The 23,523-nt window shown below is 37.2% G+C and overlaps 1 protein-coding gene across 1 annotated transcript; it reads right to left on the reverse strand.

The window, feature by feature from the left end:
* Positions 612 to 8,638, reverse strand: LOC109850597 (probable F-box protein At2g36090). Its single transcript, XM_020420644.1, has 2 exons — positions 8,302 to 8,638; positions 612 to 1,876 (listed from the first exon to the last, which is right to left on the reverse strand). Exon 2 carries the CDS (start codon positions 1,861 to 1,863, stop codon positions 739 to 741), a length of 1,125 nt encoding a protein of 374 aa, XP_020276233.1. The 5' UTR covers positions 1,864 to 1,876; positions 8,302 to 8,638; the 3' UTR covers positions 612 to 738.

Raw genomic sequence — 23,523 nt, forward strand, 5'->3', positions numbered from 1 at the left:
CTGTGAAAAAGAGAGGGAAGTTTGTGACGAGCAGCTGGCGATCACCAAACGCTTGCAATTTGACAAAAATTTATACTAGTATGCCTCTTGGCTATTGCAGACAAGTCGCTTATAGTAGACACTACGCTAATGATAGATACACATAACCATGCTTATAATTGGTTTTTTGACAGTGATATTATTATAAGAGGCATGAAGTTTCACTGTGTATTTCACAAAATCTTTTAGAATGTACACGTTTTGTGGTGACGTGGATCATCGATATCCTATCGTATCAATGGTAGAATATTTGGGACACAAAAGGGCTAAAAGAAAGAAAGAAAGAAAAGAATTACACTTATTGAAACCCGAGCATGAGGCATAGAATTCTCCCATTTTCCTTCTAAGAATGGGATGGAGTAGGAATTCTACCAAAACACCCTTACATAATGGGATATTCTATACCCTTCACGGGTCACTAAGGAGTTGGATTGAGAATTGTGACTATGCAATCATAAGTGTAAATCGCTCTATTCCTACAAAAGTGATTCTGATAGGATCTCTACTGGCATTATAGATGAAAATGATTTTAACAGATTAGCCGCAGAAACTATTTGCGGAAACAAACATCATGCAACACAAAGAATCACATATTTCTACTTCTTAGAAACGGTACAATAACCGCTGTTATGCCATGAAATGTCTCGATACACACCAAAAAGCATAACTAGCAAAAATGCAGGGGAGAGACTAGGAGTTTCACAGAACACTGTAGCAGATGGTGGCAAATGCAGCAATGCTAGTGAAAATACACAGCCTATCGAACCAGGTCTCGTTCCTCATCATCTCTTCCCTAAGTTCAGTCTGAGCTTTGAGGTACAAGTGACAAGACGCCAAAACCTCACTGTGATTTTTACTCCTCTGGCAGCTGAGAGCTTCCTTGAGAACAAGCAGACTGTTCCATCCATTCACATGAGCTCCTCTCACATCTTCCAACTGCATGCTCAACTCCCTCAACTTCAGTGTTGGTACCCCGTTTCCAACGTCATTCACTCTAAATTTCAAAACGAGTATGCATTCCGCCACCTGGCAAGGAAGGATGCTCTTCGCAGGAAGAATCGAGCCAAATCGCAGCAAGAAATCCCTGTCAGTGGGCCAGTGCCTCTGCCCGCTCAGCGGACTCCAGCTGGCAACATTTGCGGCTTGTCTCAATCTCTTGTTCACAATGATCCAACTCAGCCTGACTCCATCTTGCAGCTCTCTCCATAGCCTCCCATCTTTTCTTTCCCTCTCTATCGATTCAATGGAAGGCAACCCATCAGAAATAGACAGAAAGACCTGATCACCACCACTGACATCACCACTGGAATGAGTCAGCAGATCAATTCGAAATGGACAGTTGTAAAACCAACCGTTGAAGCTTCCTGAGTTGGGGATTCCCCATATGACCTTAGAATAAACTGGTTTATCTCTGTACTTGACGTCCACAATGGAAACAAAGTCAGATGGAGAGAGGTCCTCTGATTCATGGAAATCCTCATAGTAGTAATCGTCAATCCAATCTTCAGGATATGGTAGGTCTGCATTTGCCCGCACTGGGGGGACATCTTTGTTCACGATAAGGGGAAAGCAATCGGCATAGAACTTTCTGAATCCACCTATGGAAGAAATTAAACTTCTGACATCTTCTCTGTTTGTTGAAGGCCATAGAGATCTACATACATTTTCCCACAATGCTTCTTCTTTCGATATGGAACTGAAGTCAGCACAGGCACATGCAGCTCTTGCCAGCGTTGCACCATCCAGACGTTGTAGTATGTCATACAAGAGGTCACTGCTCAGAGGTGCCACTATGCTCTCCCCTGACACAATTGACATTGGCATGGCCTCGATGAATCTGAAGGGTGAAATCAGTGAAACCAAGGTAAGCTATTAGTTCAGCATCTTTCCATGAATAATTGAACACCTGATCACCATGTTAGGAACTTAAAATTTTATTTATCAAGCACAAAGCACAGCTCAATTCCGTCCATTGAAAATCCTTATTAGGAACTTCAGGCATCTATGTTTTTATGCACTCAGTTGAAGTTAAACTAGATCATTTAGAATACTTGTAAACCAAAAATATATTATCTTAAATTTATGTCCATGCACCAAGCCAGCAAGCATGGACAGTCGAAAACAATGTATTGCTTAGAGCTACATGTTAAATTATAGATAATTCCAATTTGAATATTTACTTTTGATCTAACAACTTAAAAGAATCCTATAAACATTTTCTGCATCTCAAATGTCTACACGCTAAAGAGTCAACTTGCTTCCATTCCACACTGTGTTATAGATATGTAAAGAAGCGTTTAACTTCATTTTTGGTTTTCAAGCGCTTTAGGTGATATACGTGTCAACTTTAACAGAGTAAATGTTTCACATGAATTGGCAAATGTTGAATTTGAAAGGGATGAATTTGTCTCCAAATCCTTCTGAAACCAATCAAGTCTACATGCTCACGTGTGCAATATAAACGAGATAATATAGTGGATTTTAGCAAAAATACAAGTATCTAATGGTTGCTATTGATTTGATTAAAGAGATGTATGACGGAGATAATATCTGAAATATAAAAGTAGACAGAACTCCAAAACCAAAAGTTTAAGAACAAATAGCAAACCGGAATATATGTATTCCGGTGGCAGCAAAGCAACTTCCGCTACTGAAACCAAAGCAACTCAAGGCACCCGACACAATCTAACCAAATCCCAAACAAAAAATATATATAATTTTAGTAAAGTTATGAAAAAGAACGAGTGTATTGTACATATCTATGGTCAAGAAATGCATGAACGTGATCAGTTTTGCTATTTAGGATCGAATCAAATCATGATGGTTAAAATGTATGAGTGCCTCTAGAGTCTTATGCAACTGTAGGATATCTATGAAATTTATGGGAAAAGTCCACAGGACAACTGTAAGACCAACGATACTTAAAAGTAATCACGGATACTCCTACATTTCTTCATGGTTCAATAACAAGGAAAACATGGATTCACTTTATCTAATATCTTGTGGTGTTTCTTCATCGCACAACGTTGCTCCATAAACCCATACTAGTCTTACTTATAGGTATCTAATATCTTATACAACTTCCCTTTAATTTCAGCCCGTGGATATGAGAAGATCCACGCTACTCCTACTTTGACCCCCTCACTTTTGTTGGATAGCGGATTCCTAATCTATTTTGGTAACATGAGGTTATTAGAATTTCTAATCTATTTTGGTAATAGGTTATTAGGATTCCTAATTTGTTTTGGCTTTGGGTTTAGAATTGCTAGTATGTTTATGATTTTAGGATTTCTATATATATGGAACAATTGGAAGAGAGAATAGAGAAGCAAATTGGGGATATTTGGAGCACAGAAAAGAGGTATTTTCTGAGCTATTTGTTTAGGGTTTTGTTTGGAGAGATTAAGAGCTTGTTGATGAGATTAGTTTGTTCTTTCGAATGATTTGTAGTCTCAGTTTGTACTCTTTCTCTATTAGTAAAAACCACATCCCCTTCTTGCCCCGTGGACGTAGGCAACTTGCCGAACCACGTAAATCTCTTGTGTTATTTGGTGATTGTGCTTGTTTATTTGGTTGTGATCTCTCTTGTTTGGATTATGTGATTCGATCGCTTCCGCTCCGCGCACAACAATTGGTATCAGAGCTTCGGGTTTGGCTTGAGGCTTGATTGAAGGATTCTCTGAAAGGATTCATATTTGAAGAGTTAGATCGACAACATGGGTGAAGCAAGCACAACGAGATCGTCTCTTATGAAGACAATACATAGTTTAAGCATCAACAACATGAAGATCGATGTTCCGAAGTTTGATGGCAAGATCAATTTCGGTTTGTGGAGATGCCAAGTGATGGATGCGTTAGACGCTCAAAACTTGGAAGAGACTCTTGAGTTGCAAGAAAAACCTACTGATATGAAAGAAAATGTTTAGAAGAAGATGAATAGTAGGGCGTGTGGAGTTATTCGGTCATGCTTGACGCCGGATCTTATTTATGATGTGTTGAACAAGACGTCGGCGAAGAAGATGTGGGAAACACTCAATGAAAAATATCTTACTAAGAGCATTGAGAATCGGCTTCACTTGAAGAAGAGTGTAGGCGTCAAAAAATGCTGATAGATATCCAATCATAGAGAAGATCACCCAAAGTCACAAGAATGAACCTCATACTGTCTTAGAAAAAGTAAGACAAGTATAGACTGTCTTGCCAGCGAGACAGTGTTTACTGTCTCACCAGCGAGACAGCTTTGAAACGGTCAGAAATCACCTAAATAACTGTCACACACGTGTCCATTAACTACCAAGAGACGTGGAAAATATCGTGGGCGAAAATCACGTGAATAACTGCCAAAATAACGGAGTTTGAAACGTGGGAAGGCAGTTACAGCAAAAACTGCCTGGCGGTTGGATTTTCCGAGACAGTATTTAGTGTCTCCGCCGAGACAGTAAACACTGTCTCGCCGTATTAATTTGGTCGTTTGTTGTGTTTTTTCAGTTACGTGTCTCAGAGGCTATAAATACCCCCCTAGGGTCACTACTGACGAGGATCGAGCATTTATCGAGCAGAGAGAGCAGAGAGAACAGTGAAATTCAAGTTCTTGGTGTGATTCCTTGAGATTCGAGCTTTGACTTGATCTTAAGAAGAACGATCGTCTTACTTTGATAAGATCTTCGTTTCAAATTCTCACTTCGATAAACGAAGGAAGAATCACTAAACCCCTCACGATCTGTGATTTGGTGGTCCACGAGTCAAAGCGCTCCCGGCACAGGCAAAGTCCCACAAAACAAGAATCGATAGACGATTTTTGTGTTATTTTCTCAAGAGTTGTAATTTTTATTTTGTTGTGTAAAAGAAGTCTTATAAAAAGACTATCTCTTTCGAATTTGTTGTAATCGACCGAAGATATAATGAATTCCATAACAAAATCAACTTTTGAAGAAAACAAAGAGGTTTTATCAGTTCAAGATGAAGAGGGGAGTTTCCATTAGCGAGCATGTTAACAACTTCACGAAGCTACTTTCAGATATGGCTAATGTGGATATTATGGTTGAGGATGAAGACAAGACGATGCTACTTTTATGTTCGTTGCCCGAGGATGATTATGGTACATTTGTTCTCACTATGATTAATGGAAGAACTACTGTTAGCTATAAGAAGGTGACCTCAGCGTTGGTGAATTATGAGTTGAGGAAGAGTGTTGATGAGTCCTCCGAGAAGGTATCGGAAGGTGACCTCAGCGTTGGTGAATTATGAGTTGAGGAAGAGTGTTGATGAGTCCTCCGAGAAGGTATCGGGAGATGCATTAGTAGTTCAAAGAGTGTTGATGAGTCCTCCGAGAAGGTATCGGGAGATGCATTAGTAGTTCAAGGCCGTGGTTCAAACCGAAGCAGGAGGTCGCAGTCTAGAGGTACACATCGTGGAATTCGTAAGAATCAGTGTGCTTTTTGTAAAGAGGATGGACATTGGAAAGCTGAATGTCCAAAGTTAGATCGAGCTGAGAAGAATATGGGGAAACCTGTACAAGCTTCAGAGGTGAATGTTATCAAGACTGGTGGTAACAATTCAGATTCGGATTCTTCAGGCTATTCGTTATCCATACTACGTACCATCAGTTTGTGATGCCGACTCTACGGAGTGGATGTTGGATTCGGGTGCTTCTTATCACGTTTGCCCTAGGAGTGATTGGTTCTCCAACTTTCAGAAATTAAAAAGAGAGGATGTCGTGCTCATGGGTAATGAACATGCATGCTCTATTGGTGGTATTGGTACTATTCGAATTAGGATGAGTGATGGGATGATGCGAGAGTTGGATGATGTGAGGTTTGTTCCGCAATTGAAGATGAACATCATTTCACTTAGAGCTTTGGAGGCAGCAGGTTATAGGGTGACCTTAGTGGACGCACGCTTGAAGGTCACATTGGGGTCCATGATTGTGATGAAGGACGTCAGAAGGAGCAAATTGTATTATTTGCTCGGATACATGGTGATTGATAGGGAGCTGACGACTTCATCAGATTCGGCTATATTATGACGTTGTTTGATGCTGGGTTATTTGATTGCTAATACCGTGTATAGGTTGTTGAGGAGTGCTTTGACCTGCAGTTTGAAGTCCTGTGAACCCATTGGTATGAGCAAGAAGACCAATGTGGAGTTTGACACTTCTATCCATCATTCGAGGGGTCTTCTGAAGGGTGTTCATTCAGGCATTCGGGGGCCTTCCAAAAGAGCATCATGGGAGGCAATAGGTATGCGGTTTCCGTAGTTGGGGATTGCTCTAGGCATTGATGGGTTGTAACCAAGTCCTGTTGGTATGAAGTCTTAGAAGTCCGCAACAGATGGAGGAAGTGTGTTGGTAGAAAGGTAACCCGACATTCTGATTATGATAGGGGTTCTTTCTTGCGATTGTGCCAAGCTCACGGCAATAGGAAACACTTCATTGTTGTGTAAACATTGAGACAACGTGATGAGATGACAGATTTGGGGAGCTGTTCCTTTCTGGAGGAGGATAGGCATTTGATGTCGAACATTAGCATTGGTGTGAGGGCTACGACATGTTTGGGCCGTCTCATGTATAGGTTGTCGACTGCTGCATGTAGAGATATGGGATCTGATGGAGCTGCTTTAGATTTTTGGTTGCGTCGGATGTTTGGCTACCCAGTACTTGATCACATCGTGGATGTGAGATTTGATCTGATAGCATATTTGGGATTCAGATGCGTGTTTGATTATCAGGTATTGGCTTCTGACTTTGTTCTGAGCAGGTATGTCACGTTTGACTCTCGGCAGGTGGAGAGTGGTGATCAGATTTTTGGGACATCACAGCTGGTGGAGAGTGATGCTACTCCACGTTAGGTGAAAACTCCAGACCATACTGTATCATTTGGGATTCCAGCTGATGTGACACAGATTGGGAATCATGTTGATTTAGATGCAGATGATAGGTTGATTGATTCGAGTACAGCTGATAGATGTAGTCTGGATATGACCATTGGTTCATCTCAGGTGGAGATGTTGGGATTATTTCAGTTTAGGATCATTGGAGGTGCTATCAGCCGTAGACTTGATCGTGATGTTGGAGAAGGGTTGCGAACTCTTCTAGTGGATTAAGGCCTTTGGAGGTCGTTTGGGTGAACTACGTGAAGGCTTGATTCCTTGGGCAAAAGGATACGTAGGCAATCATTTATGATGCAACCAATTTGGTGAGTTGATACCGATATTTGGAGTTTGTTCGCATTCTCGTTTGGGTTCTCGACTTGTTGTGGATTGAGTCCGTTATCGTGGATTTGTTCCACTTCGTACTGGACGCAACAAGTGAGACGTTTGGTTGGTATTGGTGTCGGCTCAGTTTTGGGAAAACTTCGCCGAAGTAAGGAATTATCGGATAGCGAATTCCTAATCTATTTTGGTAATATGAGGTTATTAGGATTCCTAATCTATTTTGGTAACATGAGGTTATTAGGATTCCTAATATATTTTGGTAATAGGTTATTAGGATTCCTAATTTGTTTTGGTTTTTGGTTTAGAATTCCTAGTATGTTTATGATTTTAGGACTTCTATATATATGAAACAATTGGAAGAGAGAATAGAGAAGCAAATTAGGGATATTTGGAGCATAGAAAAGATGTATTTTCTGAGCTATTTGTTTAGGGTTTTGTTTGAAGAGATTAAAAGTTTGTTGGTGAGATTAGTTTATTCCTTCGAGTGATTTGAAGTCTCAGTTTGTACTCTTTCTCTATTAATGAAAACCTCATCCCCTTCTTGCCCCGTGGACGTAGGCAACTTGCCGAACCACGTAAATCTCTTGTGTTATTTGGTGATTGTATTCGTTTATTTGGTTGTGATCTTTCTTGTTTGAATTGTGTGATTCGACCGCTTCCGCGCCGCGCACAACAACTTTGATCTTACAAACCATATCAGATCTCACCATCATGATTGATCCTAAGTTTTTTCAAACATATTTCGCTTACTTCTTCCATGACTTCGCTAAATCAAACCACACATTCCCTTTTTTTTTCCCTTACCTCTTCCATCTCACTAGTTCTAGATCCTTTCGATTCTAAAGCTTATTCCTCTGCGCAAGGCCGCGGTGACTTCAAATTGTTAAGCCTCCCCTACAGTGGTTCCCATCCTAATTACTGCTCCACCAAGCACACCTCAAAGATCCCAAACCCCATTCGAAAAGCTTGTGATGTACGGTACAGGATTAAAGGAATACCAACAACAACGAGAGAGTAGCAGAGAAGAGAAGAGAAGAGAAGAGGGCTGACCTCTCTTGGATGCGATTATCTCAGCTTGAATTGCCCATCGAGAAAAAAAAAATAGGGAATTAATTTTATCCCTCCCTTCCTTCCTTCCTTCCTTTATGCTTTCTCTTCCCCCTTCTCCTTGTTACCCTTGTGCTGGTGAGATCGATCGATCAATTAGTCACGAGCGCGGCGTGATGCTGCAAATGCGAAGGCGCCGCTGAAGAATCTGTGATGTTAGAGCTCCAAACTTGATGGCAACGGATGAACACGTACCCAAAAAAAAAGGGTTAACGTTGCTGCAGAGGTCGGGACGAACGACGCGATTGCTGCGCGAACCAAAAAAATAAAAATCTCGTGTTCACCGCTAATAGCTCGACGGAAAACGACGCGATTGGGCCTAACGGGCCGGGCCTTATGGTCAACGCATGGGATACGGCGGGATAGCGGGCCATCAAGGGGGAACATTTAATATTACTCCTCTACAGTAAAAAAGAAGAATCCAAAAATTTACTATTTACATTACAGTAAATATTGTATCAGTGAGTGAAAATCTGAAACCCATCCTCCCCTTTCTTAAAGTTATCGTCTTCGCTATAGTAATTTACTGTAGTATAAACAGTAAATCAAACATGCTGCTCCATGCTTGAAATTACTGTTTATGCTACGGAAACGTAGAGCAAATCAAATGTATTAAAACTTAATTATTTTTTAAGTATAGAGGAGTAAATGATTTCTAAATCAAATGTATTAAAACTTGGATTCTTCTTTAAGTATAGAGGAGTATATATGATTTTTAATTTTAAGCATACAATAATTAAATCAATGTATTAAAACTTATAGAGAGACAAGTTGAAAATGCAGTGCTTAAAAAATAGAGGTGTTAGACCCTAGAGGGGGGTGATTAGGGTCTTATGCTAACCTAATCCGATTATATGTCAATTAAAATTAATTAATGAGTTATCCTAGCAAGTATGAAATACAACAACTATATAAGCAAGGATAAGCAATATGAATAATGAGATATATCCTATATGATAATATATATATATATATATATATAAGATGAATGCAAAAACAAATACGCCAAAGACAAACTCAAACAAGCAATATGATCACGGAGTTCGGACCTTCCGTCTTACGTCTCCGCTCCTCTCTTCCGGGGAGAAATCCACTATCACAATCCGGTTTGGAAGCCGGAACTTCTACACACTCGGTTTACAAGTTCACCGAAAACTCTCACACAACAAATACTATGCAATCACACTCTACACCCACACAAGTGTTGGACCTAGCCATGTCTCCCTCAAGTGCTCGGTTACAACCTCTCCCTAGATTCGTCAACCGACGCCACTCCTCTTGGAACGATCCCCGACTCTCACCACACACTCCTCACTCGGTGTACAAGTGTATTACAAAGTGATTCTTACGATAAGCACAATATAACAAATGATTGTTCTCTCTAATAAGGTGAGAACTCAATTAAGCACAACTCAATGTTACAAACTCTCACAACCCTAATATACTATGTATGCAAATACAATAAGCTCAAATGGTTGTATGTAACAATAAGATAAAATCAAATCTAAACTCAATATAAAACTAGCTTTAATAGAAATGATAATTAACAAATAATTAATAAATAAAAGCTAGAGTAGAGTTTAGAAAACTTCTCAATAGATCAAGATGAAGAGATGGAGATTTGAGGCCCAAACAAGAAGATAATCTCCTCCACTTGAGAAAACTAAAACAGCTTTAAGCCAAACCCTTAAACAAGCTTAAAACAAGCTTAAACTCTTTTTAAAACCATTGTTTAAAAACTTCTTAGCTGTGTTAAAAGAGAACAGCAATATGGTATTTATACCCATTCAAAATCTCAGCCAAAACCCCTAAGTAAAAGTCCAAAAAGTCCCAGAAAAAATTATCTCAGAAAATAGCCGTTAGGGAACCAACGGTCACATTAGCGGTCGACCGGAAATTCCCGCGGTCGACCGCGATCTAGGTTCCAAACGGAGAAAACACACAGAGACTTATTCGGTCGACCGGTGCGGTCGACCGATAAAAAAATCAAGCTTTCGGTCGACCGCACCGGTCGACCGACAAACTCTCTGCTGCCCACTGTCGACTGAACATATGAGCGGTCGACCGGTGCGGTCGACCGAAATCTGATACTACAGAAAAAAACTGGTTTTAGAGCTGATTTTTGAGACTTTGGAAAATTGTTAAAAATAACAAATGAAGTCCAGAAATAATAAAACTTTGGAAAATGTATATAAACATGTAAATGAACATGTTACAAAAAGAATTTTCCAAATTGCATTTCCCATTTGTGAAAAATCATCATTTTGCAAAATAGTTCAAAACACGAAAATGTAAACATGTGAAATTTGATATTCCTAAAACTAATTTACCCAAGCTTGATCTTGATCTTCATTGTAGCTTGACTTGGTAATCTCGCGGATGAAGCTTGAACTTGATCTTTAACTTTGAATTGCAAGGCTTCACCGATATTCCGCCAACCTCCTTTGGATATGATCGTTGAAGCTCTATTCCATCCATCCTCCAACTACGTTGTTTGTCTATAATAAATAAGAAAAACACAAATACTAGACAAACAACATTAGTGGTAAATTATTTGTTAAACATCATCAAAACAAGAAGGCCAACAAGAGGGTCATGCTTTACACGAGGTGCACACTAGTGTTAATTTATCCAAAAAGAAAAAAATTGTTCCTTTTTTTATTTTTTTAACAATACTTTATGCTTCGTGAATTTATTTTTACAAATTAATTGTGTGGTTTTGTTCTCTTAAAATTCTCTAATGAACAAATGAACATTTCATTTGACATCATTTTTATATAATTTTAACATCATATGCTTAATGCTAATTTCTTATTTTGAAATAATATGTGTGATATGCTTTTATTTTTTTCCTATGACATGCTCAAAATAGGGGAGAAAATGAACCAAATATGTAAAATTGTTAGGCGTTTATTCGCTTAAGTATTTTAGCTATTTATTCGCTTAAGTATCTAGTCATATTTGATTTGACAGTTCATTTAACAATAAATGAATAGTTTTTGGTGTTCACCTCATAAATGAATAGAATTTAACCCTATGTATATTATACTTGTTTGTTTTATATAAACTATTCCTTACGAATTTGTTTACGTGTAACTATTATTACGCACTTGATGTTATGTTATTTCCATTTTTAACTTTAGTTGTATACTAGTTTCGAGAGGCATAACAAGTTCCAAAATCCATTTCTTAGCTAAATAAGCACATTACATATTTATATATTATAGCTATTAAAGAATAATTTTCAGTTATGAATTTAAATATTATCTAAAATATTAAATTTTTAGAATAATGAAAATACTTATCTAACCAAATAAAATTGCCTACTTAATTAAATTGTTTAACATTCACAAAGTAGAGATTATTAATCAAACAAGTATTCTTTAATATTTGACGAATATTTGTGAATATTTGACAAATAATGGTATCCGAATCCGAATTCCAAGAAAAGCATAGACCAATATTCGAATTTGTTTACAGTCATAGATGTGATATATTGTGACATATAGAAGCTTTGATGCTATCTAGATTAAATGTAAGATTTGAATTCAAAACTTTAAACAAATATAAATATAAATATCTTAGTATTTGATTCATTTCAGCTTTAGATATGATATATAAAAGTTTTGATGCTACCTAAATTAAATGTAAACTTTCAAGTCACCGTTAAGAAATTTACATCAACAAAGTCACCATTGAGAATAAGAAAATATATTAAACTATTTGGAAGGTCAACATAGAATTCACACTTTTAATGCGAATATTCAAGCTATTGACATGCATTAATGTCAGGAGAACTAGTCAATGTATATCAGCACGATAGGAAATGCTATGTTAGATCACTAGAAATTCATCGTTGAAATAATTGGCAATATCTGTCGTTCATCTCTGGAATGAATTTTTTGTGGGATAAATTTTTAAAACCGTCCTATTTGTAAAAATAATTCTAAAAAACGACCTAGTTTTAAAATATTCTTCAAAACCGACACAGTTTCAACCGTCAGACTAAAACTGAGTCGGTTTTGAAGAAAAAACTTATGAAATTTCACGAGACTTGAAGTCCCGTGAAGTTTAGCAGATATGAAGTTTAGCAGGTATTTAACCAAGCTGCTAAACGTCACGGGACTTCAAGTCCCGTGAAGTTTCGTAGTTCAAACAAACTTCACGGGCCTTGAAGTCCCGTGAAGTTTGTTTGAATTTATTTTCCTCCTTGCAGAAAACGGTTAAGATGTGCGGGTTGAAGTTCAACGCGGAGGTGGGTTACGTGGAGTTCCTCACACGTGTGAAGAGGGTTGAGACCGATGCATGTGCTAGTGTACCCTCTAGTTGAGGGGCTAGTTGCATAATTTTAGAAGTAGAATCGCGTGAAGTTTATTAAACTGTGAAACTTCACGGGACTTGAAGTCCCGTAAAATTTAGCAGCTTAGTTAAATGGCTGTTAAGCTTCACGGGACTTCAAGTCCCGTGAAGTTTGGGAACTTTTTTCGCCAAAACCGACATGGTTTCTGTTGGGAATATTAGCTGTTTAGACAAAGATTAACGTGAATTTTAAATAGTTGATTATTAAATCAGATAATGTTGGGAATATTAGCTGTTTAGACAAAGATTAACGTGAATTTTAAATAGTTGATTATTAAATCAGATAATATCAGATCACTATTGTAAGAATTTTAAATAGTTGATTATTAAATCAGATAATATCAGATCACTATTGTAACTCAGAAATGAAATTGAAACAAACGAAAATAAATGAAAGTTAGAAATACAGCCTGATGGTCGAAGCATGCAAGGCACTGTCCCAAGAATCTAATTGCCCCCTCTCGTACAGGGCTACGCGGCAAAAGTTCTCGGAGATACAACGACCCTCGGTCAGGCGACATCTTTCTCGTCGGCACGAGCTTCAAGAAGGCTTTGTGAATTCTTCTCGACTTTCAGGGAACCAACAATGATTTAACAGCAAGAACACGAAGATGAAGAACAGAGAAGAGGAGAGAAAATATTGTGTTTTTCACTGTGTTTAACCCTCTCATATACTGGTCTTTATATAGGTTGAGAGTCATGTCCGTTATCACACAAATCCCGCTAGCTGTTTCGTTATTTAAGTCCATAAATCTCGCCCATTTATTTAGCTAACCGTTTTCATTTTCACAGCTAAATGATTAACACGTTTTAATTGCTTAGTTCGCTTTAATTGCTTAACACATTTTAAATGTTCCAATTAGCAAAAAAAAAAATTCAAAATGTAGCAGGTTAAGAGCCCCTCAATCCGAAGCTGCATTCGTGTCCGCAGGTCGTGCACCACCCGACCCGAACCCGAGCCCAAGCCCGAGCCCGGCCTGGCCGGCTTGCGTGTGTGTGGTGTGGAACATAACCTTTGTTTTCTTCTAGGCATAAGAGAGAAGGGAAAGGCTTATAAACACCCTTTCTTCCTATTCCATTTCCTATGTGGGACTAAACTTTCTCACTACAATGTCAAGTTTTAAGTTACACTTTATTATTACTCCAACAATCCCCCACATAACTTAAAACTTACAATAATTCAAAATTAAGAGTAAAAAAAACTTTGAAAGTTAAGAATGATGGTTCCCTTATACTATGTAATAAGTGGAGGTACATTTCGGTTTGAACCTTTACTTAGTGACAGTTGTATAGATCCGTGAGAGCTTGGTGGACTACGCCTTGAACCAGTCCCATTTATTAGATTTCTACAGAAATCACACATAGTATAGTTTTGAAGAATTCTAAACGGGTTGCGCTAGTATCGGCCTTGCGCAAGTATCTTTCATGTGTGTTATTAGGGAGCAGCCCTGATCCCATAGTCGCGGCCTCACAACTACACACATATAGGTTAATCCTAATAAGGATACGAGCAAGTAAGCATCCTGCCTCATGGGTCTTGAATTCATTAAGAGTTTAACTCAACCTTTCACTTGCTTTTTATGAGCACTGATCATCCTAGGGATGGGAGAAAATAAATTCAGTGCTGCTCACAATTAATCACTCGTCCAGTTTGTTTCTACCCATTGAACCTCTGCGAGGTTGGGTTGCCACTGCAGTGATTTTTCTTATGGGCTTAATCCCATCCCCCTCGATGATTTTAGGACCACTGTCCTAGATAAACCTTTAGTTAAGTGATCTGTAAGATTTTTCTCTGATCTTACAAAATCTAAGGCTATTACATGGTTTTTCATCTTATATCTCAAGGATTTATGTCGCACTTTGAAGTGTCGATTCATCTTCACATTTGCAGTCTCTTGATGACATTTGTCAATCGCTGACCTACAATCATAATGAATAGAAATAGCTGGTAATGGTTTTTGTATTGATAGAATTTCAGTAAGTAATATTTTAACCATTCAGCTTCTATACTAGTAGTATCAAGAGCTATCATTTCTGATTCTATTGTACTTCTAGCCATTACAGTTTGTTTAGTAGATTTCCAGGACACAGCTCCTCCTCCTAAAAGGAACACAAAACCAGTGGTGGATTTTACATCTAGCTCCTCCTCCTAAAAGGAACACAAAACCAGTGGTGGATTTTACATCTATTGAGTCACTAATCCAATTTGCATCTGAGTATCCTTCTAATACATATGGATAACATTTATAATGTAAACCATAGTTCATAGTTCCTTTTAGATACCTCAAAATTCTTTCTAGAGCATCCCAATGACTCTTATCAGGATTTGATGTATATCTACTAAGTCTATTTACTGCATAAGCAATGTCAGGTCTGGTGTAGTTTGTCAAGAATCCTAATGATCCAATTATTTGTGCATATTCTCTTTGTAATTGAGGATAACCTGTATTTTTTTTAGATGTACATTAGGATCATATGGAGTAGAAACAGGTTGACAATTTAGATCATAAAAGTTCTTTAGTATTTTCTCTATGTAGTGTAGTGTGATTGTGACAACACATATCCATTCTCATTTTTTAAGATTTTAGTGTTAAGAATTAAATCAACTTGACCTAAATCTTTCATGTCAAAATTTTGTGATAAAAAATGTTTGATTTCATTTATGCTTTGTTTGTCAGAGCCAAAAATAAGAATATCATCAACATATAAGAATAAAATCACAATTTTATTGTTTTATCTGTTTTATGATATACACACTCATCTGTTTGATTAATTACAAATCCATAGAATAGTATGATCTCATCAAATTCTATGTGCTATTGTTTTGGAGCTTGTTTGAGACCATATAGTGATCTAATAAGTTTGCATACTTTCTTCTCTTGTTCAGAGGCAACAAATCCCTCAGGTTGATCCATATAAATTTATTCCTCTAAGTCTCCATTTAAGAATGTAGTTTTAACATCCATTTGATATATTATAAGTTTGTGAATGGATGCTAAAGCTATAAGGACTCTAATGGTAGTAATCCTAGCTACTAGGGAATAGATATCAAAATAATCAATACCAGATTTTTGGGTATATCCTTTAGATACTAATCTGACCTTATATTTATCTATTGTTCCATCTAGTCTAAGTTTCTTCTTAAATACCCATTTACATCCTATAGTTTTGCAGCCTGAAGGAAGATCCGTTAGTTCCCAAGTATGATTTTGAACTATAGATTGTATCTCATTATTTATAGCTTCCTTTCAAAATGGAGCATCTACTGATTTTATTGCATCTTCAAATGTAATTGGAGAATTTTTTACAATTAATGCTTCATGGACCTTTTCTATTCTAGTTCTTTTACTTTTCCTAGGCTCCTCTAGACTTTCTAGTGGTCTAATTTGTTTAGAACTAGTTTCACCTTGGTTAGAACTAGGATCTGAATTGCTAGAGCTAGGACCTGTGTTGTTTACTATGGTCTTGTAAGAAAAAATATTTTCAAAGTAATGTGCATCCCTAGCTTCAATTATGGTGTTGTTGGCTATCTCATTAATGTCAGAGTTGATTATTAAAAATCTATTTATATTACTATCAGAAGCATAGCCAATAAATATTCCATCTATAGTTTTAGGGCCAATCTTTTTTCTCTTATTCTCAGGTATTTTAATTTTTGCTAAGCACCCCCACACTTTCAGGTGATCTAAATTAGGATTTCTATTCTTCCAAATTGTGTAAGGTGTTCTATCAGAATTCTTGAATGGAATTCTATTTAGTATATGGCAAGCAGTCATGAGAGCTTCTCCTCACAGATTCTTTGGCACACTAGAATTAATTAACATTGAGTTTACCATGTCCATTAAAGTTCTATTATTTCTCTCAGCTACTCCATTAGATTGAGGTGTATACAGAGCAGTTATTTCATGAATGATTTCATTCTCTTCACAAATTTTTTTTAATTCATTAGAAGTGTATTCACCACCTCTGTCTGATCTTAGTATTTTAATTTTCCTATCCAACTGATTTTCAACTTCTGCTTTATATATTTTGAATTTGTTTATAAATTTATCTTTGGTCTTAATTAGGTAGAGGTAATAATATTTAGAACAATCATCTATAAAAGTTACGAAATATTTGTTACCTCCTCTAGATGTTCTTCCTAAATCACAGACATCACTATGGATGAGTTCTAATATCTCAGAATCTCTATCAATAGTTTTAAAGGGTTTCTTAGGAAGTTTAGCTTCTACACATATTTCATATTTTCCATCATCTTTTATATTAAGCTTTAGAATTATATTGAGGTGCATCAATCTTTTAATTAAATTATAATTCATATGTCCTAATCTTTGATGCCAAGTGATAGAAGGTTCGATATTCCAAGCCATTGGAGATGCAAGAGTAGAATTCTTAACATTTAATTTAAAAAGACCATCACATAAAAATCTTTTTCCAATAAAATTCAACCCCTTAGTTATTACAACTTTATTTGATTCAAAAACAAGCTTATAGCCTTGTTGCACTAACAAAGATCCGCTAATCAAGTTTAACGGTCAAAGTGTTTTCTCTAGTTCGGGTCCAAGCGGGTTTCGGGTCGGGTTTGTGAGTTGGTATATATGCTAATGTATCCGAGAGAGCCCCTTTTCAGATCTGAAATCAAAACCCTAGCCCCCCTCTCTTCCCTAAAACCCTAATCCTCTTTGTTTGGTGATTTGGGAGAAGATCTTGAGGATTTGCAGCATTTCTTGGTGGGATTCGGCGAAGGAAAACGCTCTCCTTCAGATTCAGAGATCCATTGCTCACCTGAGGCGAGTATCATCTCGCCCAATCCCTCACCCCTTTTTCCTACGAATTTTCTTTTGATTTTCATGAGTTTTGATGAGCCAAAATGGTATTTTCGTATAAAATTGAATTCTCTATAATAAGGATTGCAAGAATCAAAGGCTTCAGTATAAAAGTTCACAAATTTTCTGTTCAGTAGAGATCTAGATCTGGGTTTTCTTAAACAAGAGTTAAACCATGTTTTATTGTTATTGAAAGATTTTTAATTTGTTTCTCATGTATTTAGAATATTGGAAATGTAGATTTCAGACTTGGGTTTAGTTGTTTATCTTCTGTATGATTTTTGAACCCTAGAACTCTTGTTATCGTAGGGAGATGTAAAATCTTATTTCAGGTTTCGAGCTGGCAGAAACCCAGATTTGGGTTTCTGTCCGCTTGGCGGTCGACCGGTGCGGTCGACCGCTGAGCTCGCTGTAGGGGCAGAACTAGTCTGCGGTCGACCGCACCGGTCGACCGCGACGTTCTGCCGGTCGACCGAAATGCCTAGCGGTCGACCGCCAGGCTCGTATCAGAGTGCGGTCGACCGCCGCACTGTCTGTTGCAAAATTCTTGTTTTGTGTATTTTGAGTATTTTACTCATGTTCGAGAGTTTGCCTGGATCACCTGACTTTGGTTTTTAGCCTTACTATGTACCCAGGCATGATAGATGACCTGAGGGTATAAATTGGGGACTTATACACTGATTTGAATGTGGGTTGATATAAGTAGAATTTCACTATATATCACAGCGATATTTTCACTATTTCACAGTCCTCGTGTTGGACTATAATCCATAGAAGTCCTCGTGTTGGACTATAATCCATTTCAGTCCTCGTGTTGGACATTTGCCACTTATTCTATGAGTTTGGAAACTACAATATATAGTTCCTGTTTCGGACATAGTTCTTAACCCTGCATATGACCTTCTTACAGAAGTTCATGACATTATAACTATGTAGATTTTGACATGACACTTGTGTAGATTTTAACATGATATTCATGTAGGCTATGACATGGCACTACACTTATGTTCTGAGATTAGTGTATTTCTTTTATTATTGTTCCTGTACTAGAACCTTGGGTTTGGTAATTAGGGGTTTACAATTTGAGATATAAGGTATATACATGAGGGTTTCCTTGTTTGGAAAATGGTTTCTTAGGAAGTTTGGCTTCTACACATATTTCACATTTTTCATCATCTTTTATATTAAGCTTTGGAATTATATTGAGATGCATCAATCTTTTAATTGAATTATAATTCACATGTCCTAATCTTTGATGCCAAGTGATGGAAGGTTCAATATTCAAAGCTATTGGAGATGCAAGAGTAGAATTCTTAACATTCAATTTAAAAAGACCATCACATAAGAAACCTTTTCCAATGAAGTTCAAACCCTTAGTTATTACAACTTTATTTGATTCAAAAACAAGCTTATAGCCTTGTTGCACTAACAAAGATCCACTAATTAAGTTTCTCCTAATGTCTGGTACATGATGGACATCCTGCAGGATCAAAGTCTTATCAGAAGTCAGCTTTAGGTTGATCCGACCTATTCCAGATACATGAGCCACATTATTATTTCCCATTGTCACAGTTCCTCTACTTGAGACCTGATAGGTGGAAAACAAAGATTGATTAGAGCAAACGTGAATATTAGCTCCAGTGTCAATCCACCAATCATTTGCTTAAAAGGTCATGTTTACTTTAGATGTGAAGAGAACAGACCTGAAAGCTGTCTCAGCTAAACTAGAAGTCACCATGTTTACTTGTGACTTATTAGGTGGAGGTCCTCCCTTCCTAGGCTTGGGTGGTTCTGTCTTCTTGTAAAAGCAACCCTTAGCAAGGTGGTTGGTTTGTCCACAAACGAAACAGGCTTGACGTTCAGCTCCTTCCTTCTTTTGAAAGTGAACATGATTCTTATTTTGATGAAAGGATTTCTTCATAAATGTTTTATTTTGATTTTGGTGGAAGGGACGTTTCTTGTGTTGAGGAAAGGGTTTGGATTCAACATTGTTTACTTTGGGTTCGGATTTTGTCATATTTTTCTCCCTGAGTCTATGTTGCTCTTCGATTCTAATTGCATTCAACACTTGTTCAATGGTAAGATCTCCTTGGGTATGATTAAGGTTTTTGGCAAAATCTGACCAGGACTCTGGAAGTTTGTCTATAAGACAGGCTATCTAAAATGTTTCATCTAAGATAGATCCATTCACTTTTAATCAGTGAACTATATGTTCAAATTCATGAATTTTCTTATTCATCGGTTTAGAATCTACCATTTTAAATTTGTTAAAATCAGAAGCTTTAAATCTTTTAATTCCCATATCATCTAAACCATACTTTTTCTCTAGTGTTTCCCACAAACTTTAGCATTAGTGATAGCATAATATATATCATATAACCTATTAGATAATGCTCCTAAGATTCTATGTAGGCAATGATACTCTATTTCTTAAGGTGTTCTCGGGATAGGAATGGAATCTGTGGAGGAAGATGAGGAAGATTGCCTAGTAACTGGTCTAGATGAAGATGGGTTGTCTGGTTCTATGGCTGTTATTAGATTTAGAGTTGTTAGTCAAAATCTCATTTGGTTTTGCCAATGATGAAAATTGTTCCCATCAAACTTCTCTGGTTTAGCTGACATAATTTCACTTGTAGCCATGATCTGATGAATGAATAATTTTGTTATTATAATGTAACATATATGATTTAAACATTCAAACAACATAATCAAGTGTAAAATGTCGGTTTTATAAGATGTAGATTGCATTAACATAACAAATATAATACGAAACAAAATAGTAAACATGCTAAACATGATATTATTCTAAACAACTAAATTAGATTCTTGGATTGTTAGGAATATTAGCTGTTTAGACAAAGATTAACGTGAATTCTAAATAGTTGATTATTAAATCAGATAATATCATATCACTATTGTAACTCAGAAATGAAATTGAAGCAAACGAAAATAAATGAAAGTTAGAAATACGGCCTGATGGTCGAAACGTGCAAGACAGTGTCCCAAGAATCTAATTGTCCTCTCTCGTACAGGGTTACGTGACAAAAGTTCTCGGAGATACAACACCCTTGGTCAGGCGACCTCCTTCTCGTCGGCACGAGCTTCAAGAAGGCTTTGTGAATTCTTCTCGAGTAGCAGGTTAAGAGCCCCTCAATCCGAAGTTGCATTCGTGTCCGCAGGTCGTGGGCGCGCGCCACCCGACCCGACCCGAACCCGAGCCAGAGCCCGGCCCGGCCGGTACGCGCATGTGTAGTGTGGAGCATAACCTTTATTTCTTCTAGGCATAAGAGAGAAGGGAAAGGCTTATAAATACCCTTTCTTCCTATTCCATTTCCTATGTGAGACTAAACTTTCACACTACAATGTCAAGTTTTAAGTTACACTTTATTATAACTCCAATAGTTTCAGCCCCAGGGCTGAAATCAGGTCGGTTTTGACTAATAAAGTTGAAACATGTCGTTTTTGGGGAATATGTTTGCAAATAGGATAGTTTTGAAAATTTGTCCATTTTTTGTGTCATCACAGCGTGACAATGGTTGATACATTTTCTCTTATGCGCAATTTAATATTTGGAGAAACAAAATATATTAAAAATGGCAATATCTACCGTGTCCGGAGCTTATAAGTTGCTCTTTATCTTCACCTCTTCTCAGCGAAAAAAAAGAAATAAATAAATAAGTAATGAAAAATAAGGGGAAAAAAGAAAAGAAAAGAAACCCCTCTCTCCTCTATTCTACTCTTCTTTGTGTGCAATGTGTGCTTTTGTACAAAGCTTGATTGAATAGAAGAGCAAAGGAGTGGGTGTCGCTATTTTCTAAAAGGAGGGTTATGTTTTTATGTTAAATTATGATTGCTTCATACGTTTCCGACTATCATTGTTAAGAGTAATGGTGTTTAGATAAAGAAATAAAGAGAGGACATTTTCGAAGTTTGCAAGAGAGAGCTAAAGTTGGATTTATTTACACCTTCTCCACATTAACCTTGTGAATTTTAAGGGCTTGTTTGGATTGAGGGGAATAAGAAAGAAGGGAAGTTAGGGGAACCATTCACCTTGTTTGGGAACATTTAGGAGGTGAAGTTATTCACCCTAGTTCCCCTTAGTTCACCCCTTAATAGTATAAATTTTATTACCCCCCAAATTGGGGTGTAACTAAGGGGAAGGGAACTCCATTTCCTTCCCTTCTCTTCTCTCACCTAGTTTCCCTTAATTTCCCTTAACCCCATTAAAATCCAAACACACCATAAGTGTTTAGAAGGGTCAGGCTAGAGTTACTGCTTATTCCGACACTAGTCTCAATGTTCAGGTAGGATACATGCTGTGTATTAAATATCGATATATCGGGTTTGGCAGCTCGCCATAATGATATTGAAGTATTTGTTGTGTTTTTCGATTATTTGGATTTTTCCGATATATCAGCCAATATTAAAAGTATCTACTAATATTTCCTTTTTCTTTAATCATCTAACATCGGCTATTTTTTAATTCGATACCAAACTCGAGCCCACAATCAAATTAAAACCCCAAACCCAAATGTTGGATTTTTCCGATATATCAGCCAATATTAAAAGTATCTACTAATATTTCCTTTTTCTTTAATCATCTAACATCGGCTATTTTTTAATTCGATACCAAACTCGAGCCCACAATCAAATTAAAACCCCAAACCCAAATGAGACTCTCTCTCTCTCTCTCTCTCTCTCTCTCTCTCAAATCACTCGTTCCCCTCCCTCTGCCTCATCTCCACCTTGGATCTGCCCTTATTGGTCTATCTCTGCCTCATGTTTGCTGAATGTGAAGCTAATAAATGTATACCATGATGTAATTTTTTATGTTTAGAATTCATTAAGTTTGTCAAGGTTACATATCCCCGAATTCTGTAATTGGATTTGCATTTTCACCCACTAATATTTAAAAAAATGGATACGTGTGAGCGTGCGCGTTATAATCTCATTTGATCACGAAAACTCGTGTACCTACAACTTTATGCATATTCTTTTTCTTTCTCGTGAATAAGTATTTGACTAGAGATCATTTTTGCTTAAGTTTACTCCGATATTTTATTATTCTTTATATACCAACTGTAATATTGCTATCTCATAATAAAATACACTGATCTATCTCGCACATATGTCAATTTACCTATAACCGATTCTCTTTGTTTATCCTTAATTCATGTTATTCTTGAGTTCCTCAAAGCATTGGCAGATTTTTTTTCCCTCCTCTTATTTTTAAAGTATATGGTAAGAGAACACATCAGGCTGTTAACAAAGTGTTGATAATAGTGTATTATAGTGGGTTTTAATCTCACATTTGTTATGAGAACACCCATCACCCTCCTCTACTTGTATAAAATGTGTACACTCAATATTCAACTCAAGGGACATATACCCAAAACTCTCTCTCTCTCTATCTCTCTCTCTCTCCCTCTCTCTTACTTTAACATGGTATCAGAGCTAGAGTTATTATTATTTCCCTTCCAATAAAATTTTTTAACACTTCTGCGTTCTTTTGTCAAATCTTATCATTGCTGCTTTGCAGTCGTTTAACGTTTTTTTTTTGTTCCTCTGCTAGATTTTTGGCCTTGCCGTTTTGCGACCTCTTAACGTGTTTCGCGTTCTCGTATTCAAGATCGTTTCTCGATCTCAATTAACGACATCGCCGTTTTAAGCCGTCTCTCGGCCTCAAACAAACTGCATTGTCGTTTCACAGTCAGTAACGACATTGCCGTTTCAATCCATCTTGACGTCTCAACGTCTCAACATCAGTATTAATCTGTTGTAGGTCTCCGGCGTGAGCATCAGATCCGGCCGATCTTCGGGCCACCTTGGTTGCCGATTGCTTCTTTTTTTTTTTCTCAGATTTGACAGTCATGTATAACCTTCAGGTTCTTACATTTTAATCTTCGGGTTTCTACATTAACCTTCGGGTTCTCCTTTAAACATTCGGGTTTCGTTCAAGGATTATTATTTTAAACTTTGA

Source organism: Asparagus officinalis, chromosome 7, assembly GCF_001876935.1.
Source record: "Asparagus officinalis chromosome 7, Aspof.V1, whole genome shotgun sequence".
In the NCBI taxonomy this organism is placed as follows: domain Eukaryota; kingdom Viridiplantae; phylum Streptophyta; class Magnoliopsida; order Asparagales; family Asparagaceae; genus Asparagus; species Asparagus officinalis.